Raw genomic sequence first — 20,838 nt, forward strand, 5'->3', positions numbered from 1 at the left:
ATCTCCAAATAAAGAAACTAGGAAGACATGACCTATGTAATTTTCATGAATTCAAATACCCATAATCCAAACAACACCTAGCAAAGGTACTGCAATGACTAATGGGCATTTAAATACAAAGTTACTCCAATTATCCTTTATCCCAAAGGAGCAAATCTAGATAACTCTTAAAATACACATGTTAAATGAGAATCTATTTTTAAAATGATCTTGTTGGGGGACTACGGAAGCACACAGTGATGAATTAAGTGACAATCACACCAAATAAGCACAATACAAACACACTGAATTTAACGTAGAAAAACTCTTGCGAGAAAAAATCACTGTACAAAGCAACAGATATCACTACGAAAGCAAAAAAATTACAATGAATAGAGAGATTACCGAATCTGAACAACCTCGAATCAACCCAAGTTACACCCTAAAAACTCTATAATGAATTAGAAAGCTTAGAATACCTCACAATCCCGATTACACTAAAATATAAAACCTTTGGAAGAATCACAATCAAAATAGGAAATGAATCCCGCAAATTCGCAACTCTGCAAAAATTTGTGCAAAATAGTTCGATGACATTAAACACGTTTCAATGTCATCGAAACTTAACCTTCGATAACATTGAAGCCTTGAACTAATACCAAAACAGTCTAGAGATAAAACATGAAAATCGGATTTTCTTCAATTGCATCGAGCCACCTTTGATGGTATTAAATATATCATTCAATATCATCAAACATTGTTCAATGGCATTAAAAAAAATCATTCAATTAGTCTAGTGAGCAACTGAAGAAAATTCAAAAAAACTTAATAGTATCGAGCCAACTTCAATAGCATTAAAGCCTGTTCGATGGCATCGAACATATTATCAATATACTGATGAATATGCATATTTAAGACATCTATTCAACAAATCTTTCGACAGCAGATAAATGAAATTTTCTTGAAGGTATCTTTTCACTAACTAAGAAATTGTGGAATTAAAAGGATTGAATCATGCAAAGTATGGAGATCTAGCAATTGAGTACTTGACTGTATGTATATTATGAACTAAGTGCACCACCCCTTACATTTGAGATTGATCACAACTCAAGTGGGCCTCACTGATATACCAAATCACAATATCCAACTGTTAAGAAGATCCAAACCATCGATCGATTGGGACCACTAATAAAACTCTTACATTTCAACCGTTAATCTTTCTATACAACAGTGGCTTATTTGATAGTTGAAAGGGCTGGCTTTTATCATTGGCCTGGGCCTGACATTTCACGAAATAGGTCTTAGATTTTAAGTATGGGCCTAGCCAACAGGATTAATTCAAGGCCTGGCTTTTCAGGCCAGCCCTAGCCAAGTTGTCAAAATAAAAAAATCCCAAATCCTATCTTGTGAACCTGGATGCTCTGGCCTGGCGGCCCTACGCTAGATGTCAAAACAGTAATAAAACAAAATCCGAAATTGCAGACGTAGCTGTTGAAAATGCTATGTGCAGGACGGGTAATATATGGTAGAGCCATCTCTCCACAGGATTCGTGGCAGGATGATTTATTGATCTGGTCCATCTGTATACTGGCACCAGGATGGGTGGTTTATATTTCAAAATAGAACCCAATATAAGATCTTGTATTGAATTTTTCCACAGTGTATCCTACGGTTAATTTAACCGTTAACTGTTTATTTTTTACATCGTCACTTTGATGGAAGTATATCAAATGATAGGATTATTAAAATAATTCATCCATCCATGATAGGTCCCTGCATTTGGACGGACTCGATTTTTACATAACCATGCCACGTATTCTACAAAGAGATGGATTTACTGTACTCCGGTTCTCCCGCTCCACTGTATTATCTATCTCCTTCCAGTACCTCCGCGCCGCCTGCCTTTCTAGACGCTGCTGGAATTCCGTTTGGATAGGACGCGGATTAGCAACTGGCTTCAGTAGCTATCTTGACATCACTAAGTTCTGTGGGTCCCACCATGATGTAATTTGTTTTATCCACACCGTTCATCCATTTGGAGAGATCATTATAGAGCATTAATCCAAAAGAAAGCAAATCCAAATCTCAGGCGGATCCCATTACAGAAAAAAGTGGGGAAGTGATGACGCCCACCGTTGAAATCTTTATGTGGTGGGGTCCACTTGATGAGCTTTGGATCTGACTCATTCTTTGAATCATGCACTAAAACGATCTCTCCAAATGGATGCACGGTGTGGATAAAACACATACATCATGCTGGGCCCACAGAAATCGGAGACGTCACTTCAGTAGTGAGATATCTACTGAAGCTGACAGTACCCAGTAGCTAATCTGCTTCCGTTTGGATGGACCACTAGTCAATGGCAGCTGTACACGCCACAACAAGATGGCCCACCACATATAGATGAACAGGTGCAAGAATCAGGTTGGTCCACTAGTCTATGGCCCACAATCTACCAAGAAAATATATGGCTGAAAAATGTTGGCTAAGTTTCCAACCTTTCCTACTGTTTCTGACATTGTGACACAAGTGAAGAGTAGATCAGCCTGATTTTTTATCCAGAGCATATCTACGGTTGATCCCACGTGTTGGATGGCTCTGATCTTATGTATATGATATCAAATACACACACGTGTGGCCTTCGGATATTCAGGATCATCAAGCTCTGTGGGGCTCTCCATATTTTATATATAAATCGACTCCGTCCATCAGATAGTAACTAATATTTGAACCGTTTTTACAAAATATTATTATGATAATAGAACTCGGGTGGACCACACGAATGGAAACAATGTAAAACTTCGCCTAAAACTTCCAAGTTTACTTGGTGTTGCCTATCTACTATTTAAATAAGACTCGTTTTTGTGTTTTCATTTCATCATGGTGATTTATACTTGATTAACGGATTCGATTAAATATAAACATTATATTGCCCCGACAAACAAACCTATGGTTGGCATCCCATCTCCATTTATCTCTTTGGTGTGGCCGATCTGAACTATGGATCTCACTGCTTTTTTACTTAATATTCTAGAATCGAAGATGGAACTTGATGGACGGAGTAGATTATACATATAAAATATGTGGGGCCCTACTAACTTGTGCCTTCTACGCTCTGCATAGAACGGGTGCGGTAGAGATTTCCGTGCAACCATCGTTCTTAGGGCTGCCAATGGGCCGTGCCGAAGGTTGGTCTTGGCCCAAATTTTGAACTGTTTCGGGCTGGACATCTGGCTTTATGAAAATGTCTGAATTTAAAAAACCCAAGCCCGGCCCATTGACACCCATTTTAGCTCACACCCGAAGCAAGGTACCATCTTTCTCACTATTATTATTATTATTTTTTTAGGTTAGCACGTTAGTACATACACCCCACTTAAGAATGGATATTAAGTCTTAAGGGCCCTTTTGGCCGGGCGGATTGGAAGGGATTGGATGTTATTGGAAGGGATTGGAAGTTAAATCCTGGGATTGGCCGGGCATACCAAACAAACCAGGTGATCTGATCTCGAGATATAGCGATCCCATGGATCTTAAGACAATCCACTGACAACACTATCATTACCTTTAAATCCCATCCAATCCACCCTAATCCGTTCAAATTTGCCTGGGACGTGTTTGATTCGAGGGATTGAAAGGGATGGAAAGGTTTAATCTCGGGATTGGCCGGGCTTGCCAAACAGATTCGATATAGCAATCCCATGGATCTTAAGACAATCCATTGACAACACCATCATTACCTTGAAATCCATGCCATCCATCCTAATACCATTCAATCTCTTCCAATCCACCCGGCCAAATGGGCTCTAAGTGTTGAGACGAGGTTATCTTCGCTCAATTACCACTTGAGTTATGCATGGGTGTATGTTTTAATTCTTTTCTCATCCTTCCCAACTAATGTACTAGCATATACTACTTGTTAGGCCCAAACACTAAAATAGTCCAATAATTCAAACCATCCACATTCTTTTGACTACTTTAAATAAGTTATTACCTTAAGTCATGCTCCAGCGATTATCGAAATCATTATTTCATCCAATTGAATGTGAGCTATTGAAAATTTATTTCAGAATGCTCTAAATTCATCGGCAGATCTTCATAGTCAATTCATTCATTTGTCATCATTATCATTTTCATTCATTTGTTTAAATTAGAGTTAAATATATTTATAAAGGAATTAAGTAAAATAAATTATAATCATCACATTTCCACATTATAAATTTGCTAAATTTATATATATTTCACGTTATAAAAGTATGATGGCAGATAAACATCAACACAGGTTAGGAAGGTTTCAACCATAGGCATTCTTATCTATTTGTTGTTCTTGTGGTGTGGTCTACTTGAGTTTTAGATGTGCTTAGTTTTTTTGACTCATGCCTTGAGATGAGCCAACAAGATGAATGGATGATAGGGATGAAAAACATGCCTCCTGATAGGCCCCGTAGAGTTTTGTGGGCAGAGATATCCATGGCAGTAAGGTCACCCTGCAATTCGCTTGCGAAAGCCACGGATGCCGGGCCACCTTGGTGTATGTATTCTATATCCACGCCATCCATCTGTTTTTGCATATCATTTGAGGGCATTATCCCAAAAATGAAACAAATCTAATTATCAGGTGTACCATTCCATAGAAAACAGTGAAGATTGATTATTAATGGGCCACCGAAGTGTTGGATGAAGATGATACATATTTTATCCCTTCATTGAGGCTTATGTGACCTTATCAATAGATTGGATGACAAATAAATGCTACAGAAACATTAAAGTCCACCCGAAGAAGTTTTTAACAGTAGGACATTCAATCACCACTATTTACTATGGTATGGTCCACTTGATAATCGGATCTACTTCATTTTGGGAAAAATGGCTTCAAATAAGTTGAAAAAATAGATGGACAACATAAATAAAGAATACATACATCAAAGTGGGCCCCACAGTAAGGGCCGCATAGTCTTAGTCGGTCTCACCTTATCCACTCCCACGGATGAAACTTTATAAGGGCCCATCATGATCTCTTTAGCTGCCATATAATCCGTTCATAAGGTGATTCCCTAGTGGACAATAGGAGTGCACATTGAACAGGTAGAATCGTGGAACCGGATTGGAACCGACCAAACGGTCCGGTTTGGTCCGATTCTAGAGTGCATCAGTTCCGGTTCTGGTTCCAAAAATTAAAGAATCATTTAGTTCGGTTCGATTCTAGTTTGAAGGTATGTAGAGCAAAACTGAATTGTGATCCGAACCATGAATTCAAACCGTGGATTCGATCCGTGGAACCGAACCTAAAACCGTGAGTTTACAATATATTTGACTCATGATTTATGGTTTACAATGCACATTTTAATTGTTTCCATAAATATATTTTTTTCACACTATATAAAATATATAAACCATTCATCAAAATGAATCACAACGTGAATGGACATGGGCTTAATTATAAAATAGAATATGGAACTCGGCTGAATTATAAAAAAGCTCAAAATTGTAGAACCGATCCAGAATTACTGAACCGGTTTTCATGGTCCAGTTCTAATTCAATTCTAAGGTGCTAACGGTCCTGTTTCGGTTTTAAAAATTCTAAAACTGTAAGTAACGGTTCAATTCCGATTTCACCCGAACCAGACCAAACCAAAACCATGTGCACCCCTACAATGGATGAAGGAAACCATAAAAATAATCTTATCTAAAAGTTCCTTTGTAACATCCCGTTCAATCGGTACAGTGTCCTGAGGCGTCCACGTAGGATTTTCTGCAGGACCGAACGTTTAAAACGTTCGTGGCAGGGATACCATAAACTAATTAACCTAGAATTAACCCGTTTGAATAAACCAGACAGGCCTTGGCAAGACCAAGTGCGGGCCGCCAAGCTGGATGACCATTTACACTGAGCAACAGCCCGTGCGGGCTATACCGCGACGCCGAAAGGTTAGAAAAATCTAATAATTTAGGGAACCATAGAGCTCACTGGGCTTGTGGTCCATCGCGGACCGCGGGCCTGGCAGACACCTAGAAGTGGGATCTGGCACTGACTAAATGCACCCCACCCATGCCAGGACCAAATTTGACGCTTGCAAATAGAACCAAGATTCCACATTATCCGACTATCGGATCTCTTCCATAATTACCGTGGAGGTCAAATGGATTTTCCTACACCCGTCCACCAACTCTGGGACCCGATCGTGGGTCGGTGACCGTCGATCACAAATCGGACCCGTACGATCAAACCACTGGTCCGATCATTCCCAAATTTTGCGTGGCCCTTCATCAGGCCATGAAGCACCCATCCTAGAAATTTCATAGCCTGAGGACCACCAGAATTACTCAAATCACTAAAATGGACCCCACAAAGCCGTTTAAAGATCAAAACCGTCGACTCAAACCCCACAATCGTCCGTCCGTTTGTTCCCAAATTCTACGCAGGCCCTAATCAGGCCATAGGGCACCTACCCCACCGAATTTAGAGACCAAGGGAGTGTTAGGGTCACTCCAACTTTAAAAGGGAGACCTTGTAGGCTATTTTGGAAATATGAGGGAACTTAAGGCCAAAGGCCCAAGCCTAGGGAATAAACCCTATCCCTCATAACTCCCTCTCCCATTTGCTACAACTACCAAGAAAGAAAGAGAGTAAAGGAGAGTAAAGAGGAGAAGTAGAGAAGAAGGAAATCCAAGGTGGATCCTAGATCAAGGTGGGCCCCAAGAAAGCCAACCCTTCCAACTCTTTACCTCTCTTCCAAGGAGAAAACTCCTTTCCTTAGCCTCAACAACCATCCGTGGGTTGCCTAGGTGAGGTTTTCACCCATTCTTCTTGTAATCCATATAGAATGGTGAGTTTGTAGAGTCCTAACATGCAATAACTTGGTTTAGGGATTCCGACTGACCGGCCCGGAAGCCCTCCTTCCTAGGGCATTTTCCGAGTTTCCAACGAGCCATAGGTGCGAACTATTACTCTTAGGTGGCCTAGCACCAATTTCAATATGAGTTTAATGATTATGATTGCTTGGTTGATGCATTTAGAGAGGGTAGAGGAAACCTAGGAATTTTATGTCTATTTTAATGGTATGGAATTGTATGTGTCATTTGATTTCCTCACATGATGCTATTCTTGCTTCTCATATGACTTGTTGAATTCTGATTATTGCTTGTGGATGACTTGTGGGATTGCCCATACGATGATGTCGTATGGTATATGTGCCTTATCAATTCCCATGTTGATGTTTCTATGAGTTGTAGGAAGTGAGCAACTTCCTCACCAACACACACAACACATGCACCATTGCTAATAAATTGTGAGAACTTGCTTATTAGACGAGTATGATTTATATGATTGAGGTGAGTGAACATGATTACGATTTTGCCTGTTGTTACTCCTGTCCGTTGACATATTGTGGACCACCATTCAAACCCTAGGGTTGGCCAAGGAAACGAGGAAAGCTAAGGCGGTCTCGTTGGTAGGACCGCCTTGAGGCTAATCCCATGGATCTGGGCGAGAGCGGGTGGGTGGCTGTAGTCAGACTACATGGGTTGCTTGCACCCGATGTCGTTCCGTCATGCCCTTGCCTGGGCTCGTGCGGTCTAGCCTACTATCAGACCAACCTTGATTGTTAACCTTGCTTGCTCACACTTGTATGGAACCTGGCACACCCTACAACTGTTGTAGCTCATCGATAACCTACTTGAAATTGGTCCACAGCCTCGTGAGCAGGGCATGGTGGAATGAGACACTGTGTCCGAGCTGTCGGCCTACGCTAGGGTACCGCGCCTCCCCGTAGTGACCGCAAGCGATCCCCTTTTCTCTTGGCACTCCTTATGTGCTTGAAGTCGGAGATGAGGAACTCGAAGGGATCACGGACCGCGGGGCCTCGGCCTCACGCATTGGGGGGTCTTGGTCTCGCAACCAGTTTAGGGCGTTGATAAGTGGGGTGTATCAGATTCCCCAAACTGCTGGATGAATAAACCTAACTAATAACTCGGCTAACACGACCGCATCGCATCGCATTAGTTAGGTTAGCGACTTGGCAGTTGAGGTCGCACTGAGGGAGTGTTGGCATTGGCGATCGTTAGATGGCGTCGCACGAGAGAGTGTTGTGGCGAGGGCATACATCATATCATCCTGCATGCATGCGCATTAACAAGACTAGACAGATGCTTATGATTGATTGCTTTTCATTAAATTCTTATTACAATTGATGCATGTGTAACTTAGAACTAATGGAACTACTAAGTTAGCTACTCACTCCCACCTGGGACGGTGTTTTAAAATACCAAACTGGCATATTATTGATGCAGGCTCTATCGAGGCCTCCAACGGGGAGGCTTAAATCGGCTTGCACTACCACCGTTATGTTCTGGAAGATTGAGAGGCGGGATAGGATGGCTGGGCGCTGGGCTCAGTCTCATTCTTTTGGGTTATTATATTCTTTTGTTGTTTTGTTTGGGCAACACCTTGTGCAACCCATTTATTTTTGGACTCGTACATATATTCAACGACCTCCTTCATTTCAGCAGACTTGCATGTTCATGTTCATGTTCAGAGAATTTTAGGCTGCGCAACTTGAAAAGACTAAATGCAAATTAATGAAAATCTGTTAATAGTGACTCTCGGAAACTCGGGAGTCGAGCGGATGCGCGACCCCCGATTTCCAGGGCGTTACATCCTTAGTCCCACTAAAGTTTCAACCGCGATCATTCAATCATCACTCCAATCCAATTGCGCCATGCCGGGTCATCACGGATGTCCACACGCCACGCTCATATTTTTCCCCCCACGCAACGGAAGCAGATTGGCTGGACGCGGATTTCTTGCGAAAGCCTTTCGCAGCAGGTTCCTGCACTGGGAACCCAGGTAGGGCCCACTGTGATGTTGTGAAAAATCCTCACCTTCCATCCATTTTGTGAGTTAATTTCAGAACATGATGCGAAAAATAAACCGTATTCAAATCTCAAGTGGGCCGTACTAAAGGACCTACCTAGGTTCAACAGTGATGTTTACATGACATCCATACCGGTAATAACTTCATTCCTACTGGGATGAATTGAAGTCACAGGTATTAGCATGATTCAGAATAGTTCTGGCCCACAAATATTTCAGCTGTGGACGTTCAATTATTACATTTTTGGCTTACTTAAGCTTTTGAAACGATTTATTTTTGGCATCACATCTTAAAATGAACTTACAAAATGGATAGAGGGGAGGATTTCTAACAAACATTACATTGGCACCCACCTGAGTTCCCAGCGCAGGAGCTTCCTGCGAAAGTCTTTCGGAGTAAATCCTCGTCCAGATTGGCTGCTGTACCTCACACTGGCTATATAGCTGCGGTATTGACGTCAGTAAGTATGGTGGGTCTCATCATGAGGTTATATCCAAGCCGTCCATAAATTTGGCGAGATCTTATTAAGGCTTGAGACAAAAAATAAGATAGATCTAACTATCAAATGGACCACACTACAAAAAGCAGCTGGGGATTGAACTTCTACCATTGAAACCTTTTTTGGGCCACAGAAGTTTTGGATCAATATTAAATTTGTTTTTTCTCTTCATTCAGGTCTTTGTGAGCTTATGAACATATTGGATGGAAAACAATTGTTATGGTGGGCCCTACGAATTGTTTAACGGTGAAAATCATTATCTCCGCTGTTATTTGTGGGGTGGTCCACATGATCTTTAGATATGATTCATGTTTTTGGTAATTCTCGAAAATGATATCTAAAAATAGATGAACGGTGTATATATAATAAACACATCACTGCGGGGCCATGCAACTTTGATCTCCTTTGAACCGTTCGTACAACTCGGAGCTTGAGGAGCGTCAGTGCTCGTCTTCGCACGACACGTATCTACAGCAGCTATATTAGCTGTTGTGTGGTACACCAGCCAATCCCCTTCCCTCGGCAACTCTCGTCGCCTTCTGTCTCTCATGCTTGCTCTTGCCTGCAAAAAGAAATGGCGTTTATCGCATTCTTCGTCTCCGCGACGAAGCTCGCCGGAGTCTTATTCACAGTAACCGTCGCGGCCAATGCTTTCTCCTTCTCTCGCTATCGGAAGAAGAATCTCCGGCCGTTCGAGTCCCCCATCGACGAATCGTCTGACACACTCGCCGTCTTTAACATCAACCCCACCGACGGTGAGAAATCCTTGAAACGCTAGCATCATTTCATATAAATGAAATTCGAGTGCATTTAACAGAGCAACGAAACATCAGATGAAGTTGGGAAAACAGAAAACTGAAAAAATCGTGTTTTCTGTTATTTCTGCGGTTTCAGAGGCGTAGGGTGCGTTTGGTTGCAGCAAATATCATGAAATGACATGATTAATCAGTCTAATTTGGCGCGAAATTCATAAAATTTGTTGCAACCAAACGCATGTAAGCTCTTACGATCCCCAATGGTTTAAAGAGCCTAGCTTGATGCATTCCATCAGTCCTGGGGATCGAGTCATGGAAGGGGCGACCTGTGTAATGGGCAACCTGGACCAGAGTGAAAATCGGCACGACATGGAAAGGGCTACCTGAGCAATCAGAGTGCAGCTGCCAAGTGGAAAGGGCTACCTGGATAACCAGAGTGCAGCCACCATGCCCTGGAAAGGGCTGCCTGGAAAAGAGGCTAGAGTGAGTGCTGCCACAGAGTGGGCTGCCGTGGACGTCGGCTGTGGAGCGTGGTGGAATGTTATGATCCCAATGGTTTAAAGACGTGTTCCATCAATCCTTGGGCTTTTGGTGTATTGGTTAGGTTCTTAACATAAGCGGAAACGCTGAAGATATGCCAATTTAAAATTTCCTGGAATGAAATTGCCTTGAATGTGTAACCATGATCGTCTTCTTCACTACATGGTGGGATATACATGGTGGGACCTGCTTGACGAGCAGCTTGGATCTTGCAGACGGGTGCCTCATTTCCATGGGTTAGAGGCGAGTCCTAAGAAAGTGCACCTGCTTTAGTGCATTTAGCATTCGAAATATCCCTATGCCCATGTTCAAAACCTAAAACCAAATGCTAGGAACCATAATCACCAATGTCTAAGAAAGTTTTGTACATTCATGAAAAAACTAAACCCCATAGGAAGTCCGAGAAGGAATCTTTATGACTCTTGGGGAATTTTTCTATCTGCTCTGAATCTGATGGAGTTTGTAGTGTCTTCTGCAACTCCAATTGTTCAACGGCGCTTATTAATTCTATGAAATTTGTTCAGCGGAAGAAGGGTTCTTCTTTGGGTTGGCAACAGCACCAGCTCATGTTGAAGACAGACTCGATGACGCTTGGCTTCAGTTTGCAGAGGAGCATCCCTGTGACGACTCAGAGCCAATACAAAACCCACAACCACCAGATGCATTAATGGCTTCTGCTACTGGCGATGGCGGCTCTCATCAGGCTCCTTCAGCTGCAAGTGAGCCTAGAAAGATTAAGAAGAAGAAATCTCTTAAGATAGCCATGGAAGCGATGATTAGAGGGTTTGAAAAGTACTTGGATGAGGAAGAAGAACCAACAACAAGTGCTGAACATACTCACAACATCGCCGCTTGGCATAACGTGCCACACCCGTAAGTATGAGGGTTCTTATAGTGGTCACAAAGTTAAGACTAGTTGGATGCTGCTGTTTTATGGTGGGGATATGAACCTTCACTTATATAGACCTGCCCCCTTCTTGAGTAATGCTTGATTGTTATTATTTTTTCCCCCTTGCAATTTATGGCTTCAATATATTATCTGTACAGGATGGTGTTGTTAATGTAGGGTGTGACTAGATTTGAATTGGACTCTAGTTTGGATTTTGAAATGGTTTTTCAGGGAGGAGAGATTGAGATTTTGGTCCGATCCAGATACTGAATTGAAGTTGGTGAAAGATACTGGCGCAACTGTTTTTCGGATGGGTATAGATTGGACAAGGATCATGCCTGAGGAACCAGTGAATGGCCTTAGAGAAACAGTAAGATTTATTATGATCTTTTTTCTTTTCTTCATTTACTCTTAGTGTGCCATTGTGCAATTTAATGATGGGATGATATTCTCCTAGGCCCTTCAATGAAAGTTAGAATTCCCGCACCAAAGCAAAAAAAGAAAAAAGCAAAAAAAAAAGAAAAAGAATAGGAGTTTGATGTTGAAGTTTTTACCTTGCTCAGATCAAGATTAGATGGTGACAGAAGTATGGTTACCACTTGATTTCATCACCTCCTAAAAAGTCAAAGCAAGTGGATGCTGTTTCTTATCACCGTCTGTTCATAAGTAGATGGTGGTAATGTCCATACATAGCCAGCATTCATTATGGATGTTTCACACTGAATTATTCCCATAGAATTTCACCTTTTTGTTGGGCTGCTCACCAAACTAACCTGTTCTCATTTTATTTTGTTTGTTGATGCTGAACTAAAACTAAGTTCACAGATATTTTGATACAGGTTAATTATGCAGCATTGGAGCGGTATAAGTGGATCCTACAAAAGGTTCATTCATATGGAATGAAGGTAATGCTGACTTTATTCCATCACTCGCTGCCACCTTGGGCTGGAGAATATGGAGGGTGGAAGCTGGAGAAAACTGTGGACTATTTCATGGATTTTACAAGGTATGTTACGTCTGTCAAAAAAAAAAAAGAAAGAGGATTTATACATGCACACAAAAAACATGAATAAGGAGAAAAGTCCATGAAATAAAAAAATTTGAAAAAAAATATGTACATATAAACCATCAGAAAGATAATTGTAGATAAATTTATAGAATGTCTGAAGTGCCTGCCATTTGATTCTTTATGCATTACTTTATTGGGAAGACTTGCGTCTTCCTATATCCTTTTTTTTTTTTTTTGGGATAGGTAAGTATGAGCTTCAACCCAAGACCTCAATGTTGAAACGCACTCAGTCTACATTATGGCACGGGCTTGAAATCTTCTTACATCTACATGTCCTTAATTTTTTATGCAATTAACATCTCATGTGTTACACAGTGAACTCCTTTCTGCCATATAATGTAACCTGTGAGTCAATTTATTGTCAGTTTTATGAAAGAGGAAAACTTTGATTCTCTGGCAAAGTGTGATGGATGATACACGGGCACATAGGCATTGGATACGTGGCATGGAAGTGACCCAAATTATGATTGTTCAAATGGATCCCAGTTTAGATGTGTTATGATAAAAAAAAATTACTCTTATTTGATTATTGGACTATCGGATAGGTGGACATTTGTTGGAAGGATAGTGAAGTATCCAATGGTCCTATTTCGACCAGCAAGTGTCCACAAATCATAGGTTGGAATTGTTCAACCAATCTGATTTTGGGACTGTTTCTTAGTGACAATGCGTTCCACACTTTGGTCAGTTTAATTTGTGTCATTTATTCCATGTGTACAATTTCTGAGTGTCTGCGTATCAAGCATCATACTCTATCAGAGTAATAATAACTCCCCTTTATGAAATCTGTGAATGATTTTTATCGCTATTGTTTGTGCAGGCTTGTTGTTGACAGTGTATTGGACTTGGTAGATTACTGGGTAACGTTTAATGAGCCTCATATCTTCTGCATGCTAACTTATTGCGCTGGCTCTTGGCCTGGAGGGAATCCCGATATGCTTGAGGTTGCAACCTCTGCTCTCCCAATGGGTGTTTTCAACCAAGCCATGCACTGGATAGCCGTTGCTCATTCAAAGGCCTATGACTACATCCATCAAAAAAGGTACCTCTTTTTAGTTTTGTAGGAATACTTGGATAAGATGTGACCTATTAACTCAGTGGATGTGGAGTTTGAGAATTAAGGGACACCTGGATTTCTCATGGGAAGTGATTTCTGCCCACTCATTTCAGGTAAATCTGAAGCGAGCATAGTACTGATTTTGGGAGGGAAAGGTGGAGAACTGTTTGCCGCATGATTCAGTTTCCACTTTCCATGCCTTCCCAAACACCCGAGTTCATTAGGGTGGCCTCCCCCGAATCCCAACCATGGTCTGAGTGTACTTCCAGCTGCACCCTAACAACTGATATTGGCATTTACATTGACAGAGTGGAGCTCCTTGCATTTGTAGCTTCCTGTTGCAGGATATCCTTGATACTTATAGAAGTCTTTGTTTGATTGGTAGCAGCACTGCATCAAAAGCAATCGTTGGAGTAGCACATCATGTCTCATTTTTCCGGCCATATGGTCTTTTCGACGCTGCCGCTGTTACACTGGCTAATTCAATGACTCTTTTCCCCTACATCGACAGTGTCAATGACAAGCTGGATTTTATAGGGATAAACTATTATGGCCAGGTTTCTGTTCTGTTCTGTTCTGTTCTTTCTTTTTCTTCTTTTTTCAATTTACTTATGCAACATTCATATCCCTGAAAAGCAAAGTCCTCATTAAAGAAAGCAGACTCTTTTTTTACATTATTTTTACTGGCCAGGAAGTGATCTCAGGTGCTGGCTTGAAGCTCGTGGATAATGATGAATACAGTGAATCTGGACGTGGCGTTTACCCTGATGGCTTGTACCGCATGCTATTGCAGTTCCATGAAAGATACAAACACCTGAAAGTTCCTTTCATTGTAACTGAAAATGGAGTTTCTGATGGGACAGACATTATCCGACGGCCATACATATTGGAGCATTTGTTGGCTATTTATGCAGCCATGATACAGGTTTCTACTTTAAACCAAAATACTCATGTGTCCTGCAAATAGACATTAATATAAATGCTTGCATTTTGTAGGGTGTTCCTGTGCTTGGTTACTTGTTCTGGACAACATCAGACAATTGGGAGTGGGCTGACGGATATGGTCCCAAATTTGGACTTGTAGCAGTTGATCGTGCAAATGCTCTTGCACGTATTCCCCGCCCTTCATACCTTTTGTTTTCCAAGGTAACAATTTCTGAGAGAAACATATTAAGCATCTCCTACCATTTTTTTGCAAGAATTTTGTCTTCTTTCCAGAAAAAGCGCTTGAAGACCGAGTAACTGGTACATCTATGATGGATTTTTGTCTTCTTGCTCTCATTCATGGTGTCCAGCATAGATACATTATTTCTGGTAAAATTGCCATGTCAGGCTGTTGCCTTTGGCTCGATGAGAAAGAAAAAAGCTGCTTGTCATAATTTCATTATATTTGCATTTTTAAAAAAAATTATTTCCATAGTTATGGATACTACTACAAGTATACCTTCAAAGCTATTCACAAAACACTTCTTTGACTGTTATGATGTATCAGGGATGGTGTGGTGTCCTGGTACCAAGACTAGCGCATTACCTAGTCGCACAGTACCTATTATTATGTATGGTGCAAATGACAGGGCACATCTTGTCTGTAACCTGGGATTATAGGGATCCCTGGAACCCCAAGCTTTGTGGGCTCCACAGTGACGTTTGTGTTATATCCATGCCATCATCAGTTTCTCCTGATCATTCAAGGACATGAGCCCAAACATAAGGGAGATCCAAAACTCAAGTGAGCACACCATGATGTTTATATTCTATCCAACCCTTTCATAAGGTTATTCCCACCTGGATGAAGGTAAAAAACCAATATCAGCCTTATCCAAAACTTCTTTGTCCAACAAGAAAGCTTCAATGGTGGGTGTTCAATCTCCATTGTTTCGTGTGGTATGGTCCAATTGAGGTTTGGATCTCCATCATGTTTGAGCTCACGTCCTAAAATGAGTTGGTAAAACAGATTGGCAAAGTGGATATAACACAAACATTATGATGGGCCCCACAGAGCCTAGGGTCAAAGGGGTTTCATGTAACCCCTGGATACAGGCAAGTCGCATCCCAAATGATGCCTGTAAAGTATTCTCTATGGGTGTACATGTATTAGTTTCTTGTCTTGCATTCTTACCACGATAAGTAATTACTTAGCATCTTAATTCAGGTGGTAACAACAGGTAAAGTTACAAGACAAGACAGAGCTCGTGCATGGTACGAACTCCAGATGGCGGCTAAAAAAAAAAAAACCCGACCATTTTACCGAGCTGTCAACAAACATAAACTTATGTATGCAGGTAATGTATGCAGACCTCAAAGTGCTTTTGCTTGAAAAGTGAGATTTACCATCTCAATCTAGATTCTAAGCACAAGATGATCTAGACATTAAAACATGGGCTGCCGATCTCCTCCTTTCCTAATGCATAGTTGCATGCTTTTTGGCTTTCCCTAGTGGGTTGGGAGACTACGTAGTTGCCAATAGCGTGTTCATAAACATGGTTTGAAAAATCATTTGATGTGACTTGATATTGTCTGACTCATATCAGTTCCAATAGAAATGAAAAGGGTCACTGCAACAAAATGGGACCAAATGGGACCGGTATGAACTGAGTCGGGGCGAATTGGACCAGTTTCAGTCCCCATGTGAGTCACACTTCTAAATTGCTACTTAAATCCATGTTTGCAAGTGATTCTTGAAGGTGCCCTTCTGCATGAGTCCCTCACAGAACCACCATTTAATGCATGGGATCTCTGTTTTTCTTTTTTCTAACGTTTCCCACCCCCAAGTCACAAATGACCTCCAAATGGGAATTGGCCTTTATTTTAGTTATGATGCTCCTGAGTGTGTAACATTGAAGTCAGAGGTTTAATACCGGCTTCCTGTCAAAAAGAAGAAGAAAGAGATACGGCATTTTAATGTGTTATCATCTAATATATGTTCCCAGTCATTAACAATCTGCATCTAGTATTGCATGCTGACATTGTTTCTACTTTCTATCCCCTTGTATTATTGGGATGTTAGTCATCACCTGTCTGAGCTATTTTAAGGTTGAATTTACTACACACTGAGAGAGTTATGTTTGACATTTAAGTAATTGTCACAAAATCTAAAAAATATTTATAGCATTGCTAGTCCTTTCTCAGGGAACAGATTCTGTGATGGCCTCTGGGGGCATGGCATTTTCCATGCCTCCATGTCATTCTGAACATGTGGTACACATGGATGAGATAGAATCTGTCCATTTCATGCTTCCAATAGTGAATGGGCCGTGCGGCATTTTCTGTGCCTTCCTATCATTTTGAATATGTGGCATGCATGGATGAGATTGAAGTCCATCTATTTTGTGTTTCAAGTGGTGAAAGGGCCATGGTCGAAAAAATCCCAATGTTTATAGATTTCTAGCCTTGCCGTTGTTGGCATGTAAATGGGGCACTAAAAGACAAAAAACAAAAAAGAAGGAAGAAGCAATAGCTCCGACTAAGTAAAGGCCCATTTATTGGATGGTTAAGATAGTCCAATCAAAGAAATATTCGATCAAGAGTCAATTGACTGAAGTTCCCTCAGGATTTCTGGTTCAGATCATACCACAATTGTGCCACGTCTGGTACACAATCTGGAGGCCGTGCCTCTAGAGGTAGGTGCTAGACTTTGTGTATCCCATCAGACCATTATTAATTCGTGTTCATGTTCATTCATTGAATTATATTGAAATTTTCCAATGTTTGAATTTAAATATATGTATGTGATCGTTTCATGATGATGTATACGCAAATACTTAGATTGGCCTCACAATGAGGTGTGGCCAACATTTGTCGATTAAAGGCTTGGTTTGCTTTTCTTGCGTGGCTTACACCGTTGTGCAAGTATGCACGCAGGAGTGATGCATATTGAGATGCATGTGCATATGAGATGTATCCATGCCTTGATTTATGAGATGATCAGGAAGAGATCAAACAAAGATTGACATGATTAGGTTCTGTACCCAGTTATATTGTATAAGCTTACGTATTGTAGCAAGGATGGATCATTGGTTGATCAGGTGGATCTCATTTGATGATCGCATATATGACAAATGCTTGATCAATTATAATGTGTGATTTGAGTCACATGTGCTTCGAGATCAATTACCTACATGTGACGGATAGATTTCAATCCATTCGTTGCTTGAGTATGCTAGTTCTGTAGGTGACTCTTATGTCCTTATTACACTACACAGATTCGACTTGGGTTAGAAGTATGTTAGGAAAGCAACCAAATCAAGATTGTGTCACGAAGATGGGCAAGAGGAAGATTGTAGATGATCGCTTGGTGGTGCCGGTGCACGGGAAACTTATCTAAGGCACTGAATGAAATGGATAGTCAGATTTTATTGTGAATTGTTTTGGAAAAATATTTATATTTATATTTATATTTATATTTTCAATAGGCTTTGATTGATCGATTTTGCAAAGATAAACTCTGCTCGATCTCAGAAGTGGAGAAGTGTGTGCCACAATTGGAGCATTGGCATTTATGCGCATGCATAGATGTGATAGAACATGCTCAATTGAGTGTGATCAAATCAATGGTCTAGGACTAGTGGTTTGAGATTGAAATGAATCGTTTTTAGTCCACTTATGGGTGTGGTGGGATGTCGTTTCCCTTGGGAGGATTATAGTCTCAAAGGTCTCAAACTGGACCTACCTGATTGGAGGTGTATATTTGGTTTTGTTATTATTACTATTACTATATTGTTGTTGTTGTTGTTGTTGTTATTATTATTATTGTTATTGTTATTGTGAGTGAGCATGGTTGGTACACGTCATTACCACTATAACTTATAAGATGTTGGAGTTAGTATCTAATTGGGATTTCGGTAGGATGGAGGTTTATAAATATAATAAGTGCAAGGCTTAGGTTTTAGATACTCATCTCTTTCCACTCCAGCCCTAGCCCTAGAGAAATTCGTTCCCTCCTAGAAACCGTAATGCATTAAATCTAGAGATCTCATAGCATGTATAGTGTTCTTTTCCCTCGTGGTTAGAATCCACATCTCTGGTGGGTCTTCCTTCGTCTCATTGCGTGTTTCCGTGCAATGAAGAAGATGATCGTGGTTATGTATTTGAGGTAATTTCATTATTGGAAATTTTAACATTAGCATATATTTTTAGCGTTTCCGCAGCCAATCTACTCCTGTCCTTGTTGTAATGTAGAGGTAAAATCCAATGTACTATCTTGGTGATATGCTTATATTTGCAATCTTGGAACTTGGCCTTAACATGTGACATGTCGCATGATGTCAATTTTGACCAATCCGGTTTACTCATTTCGACTTGCCTAGCTTATCTCGAAGTGCATTTTCTCTGATTCTGCATGTTTTATTAACTCCTATTCACATCTTCTAATAGGAGGGCTCGATGAACCTAATTGGCGGCCCTTCATAGAAAGAGACTGGCGGTTCGGACATTATGAAATAGAAGGTTTGCAGGATCCGTTAAGCAGTTTATCAAGATTCATCCTTGCACCTTTCCTCCGGAAAAAGAAAAAGAAGAGTAATGCTGAATTAGATGCTGACGACTTGGTTCTTCAGCCTCTTGAATTAAGCCTCTAGCGCCCATGCAGCCTACACTGTCAACCAGAAAGCTCAACTGCCTGTCTATCAATGGTTAGTCCGTATATGCTTCCATTTCTAAATATAAGATGGTTGGAGCATGTCTTTGCATATTTCACTTGTAACATACCACTGCATTCCCAAGTTGGGGGAATCAAAGCCCAAATGGCGTTGACACCTTGCTTTTCTATGCTATTGATGAGTTCTTACCTTCTCTAAGAGCCTGGTGAATATTTAGCTATGAACTATACAACAATGCAACTGCCATTTTTCGTTGCTGCAGACCACAATGCATGTGGGAAGTGTACATGAAGAAGATTAAGTAGACCAGAGCCTCCATCTGCGGCAGGATGGCACTTGCTTGTAACTTCAAACTTGTGAATTTAAGTGAAACGCCGCAGCCGCAAAACCTATTATCAGTTTGTCGCTGGTAAAAACATCTGTATACATTAGTATCAAATCACTTTGCAGTTGAAAATTGTTGTATTAATGTTCCATGTAGTTGAAATTACGCCCTCCTATCTAGTTTTTTTTCTTTCTTTCTTTCTTTTTCCCCTCTAGCTTTGAATGCTTTGTTTCACTAGATATCGATGGACTTGGGTGCAATGCAGTAGGTGGATGCTCCAGATAATATAACATTGTTAGATTTGGTGGCGCAATGTTACAGAAGTGTTAGAGCTCTCTGTGGGCCTAACCGTTATGTATGTGTCTTATCCATGCTGTCCATCTGTTTTTTCAGCTCATTTTAGGGCATGAGCCCAAAATTGGAGTATATCCAAAGCTCAAGTGGACCACATTATAGGAAACAATGGGAATTAATGCCTACCGTTGAAAGCTTCTTCAGGCCAGGGAAGTTTTGGATCAAGCTGATATTTGTGTTTTCCCTTCACCCGTACATGTGTGATCTTATGAACAGGTTGGATGACAAATAAACATCTCTGTCGGCCCTGAGAAGGTTTCAACGGTGGATGTTATCATCCCCACTGCTTTCTGTGGTGTGATCCATATGAGTTTTGGATTTGTTCAATTTTGGGTTCATGCTCTAAATGAGCTGAAAAAAATGGATGGACGGTGTGGATACTGACACGCACATCACTGTGGGCTCCATAGTTTACTCACCATGCACGTGGTGAGTTTCTCGCAGCACAATCCGCGTCCTTCGCGAGGGAGATGAAACATATTACATCGGGCGCGAGTGCAACCCAGGGACCATGCGGGGAGGGTCCTTACTCTTACTTGGGTGATAGACTCTCAAGAGTTTCAACATCCGGTCAAGGGTTCGAGCACCCATAGGTGGTGAAATTCCACTTAGGCGTGAGTGTGTGCGTGCCAAAAAAAAAAAGGGTGCATGCGGGGGAGCGGATTAGGTGTTAACCTTACCGTGTAGGGCCCACCTTAATGAATGTGTTGTACATCCACGCTGTCCATCCGTTTTTCCATCCCATGTTAGGACGTAATCCAGCAGATCTCAATCTCGGGTGCACTACACCACTGGAAGAAGTGGTGAATGACCATTAAAAACTCTTGTGGTCGCAAAAGTTTTGGATCAAGCGATCATTGTATTTTCCCTCCATCCAGGTCTGGTTGACCTTATCAACGG

General features: G+C 41.1%; 1 protein-coding gene across 2 annotated transcripts; it reads left to right on the forward strand.

Annotated features, from left to right (window-relative positions):
- Positions 1-9,876: 9,876 nt before the first annotated feature.
- Positions 9,877-19,447, forward strand: LOC131224854 (beta-glucosidase-like SFR2, chloroplastic). Of its 2 annotated transcripts, none has more exons than XM_058220283.1 (10): positions 9,877-10,107; positions 11,172-11,520; positions 11,768-11,906; positions 12,376-12,542; positions 13,426-13,647; positions 14,048-14,219; positions 14,354-14,587; positions 14,659-14,808; positions 15,815-15,944; positions 19,036-19,447. In XM_058220283.1, the coding sequence occupies exons 1-10, from the start codon at positions 9,927-9,929 to the stop codon at positions 19,236-19,238; spliced, it is 1,947 nt and encodes a 648-aa protein (XP_058076266.1). In that variant the 5' UTR covers positions 9,877-9,926; the 3' UTR covers positions 19,239-19,447. The 2 variants fall into 2 exon arrangements, with proteins under 2 accessions (XP_058076266.1, XP_058076267.1); XM_058220284.1 differs by having other exon boundaries at positions 14,051-14,219.
- The last annotated feature ends 1,391 nt before the right edge of the window (positions 19,448-20,838 follow it).

This window comes from Magnolia sinica, chromosome 14, assembly GCF_029962835.1.
Source record: "Magnolia sinica isolate HGM2019 chromosome 14, MsV1, whole genome shotgun sequence".
NCBI classification, from domain to species: domain Eukaryota; kingdom Viridiplantae; phylum Streptophyta; class Magnoliopsida; order Magnoliales; family Magnoliaceae; genus Magnolia; species Magnolia sinica.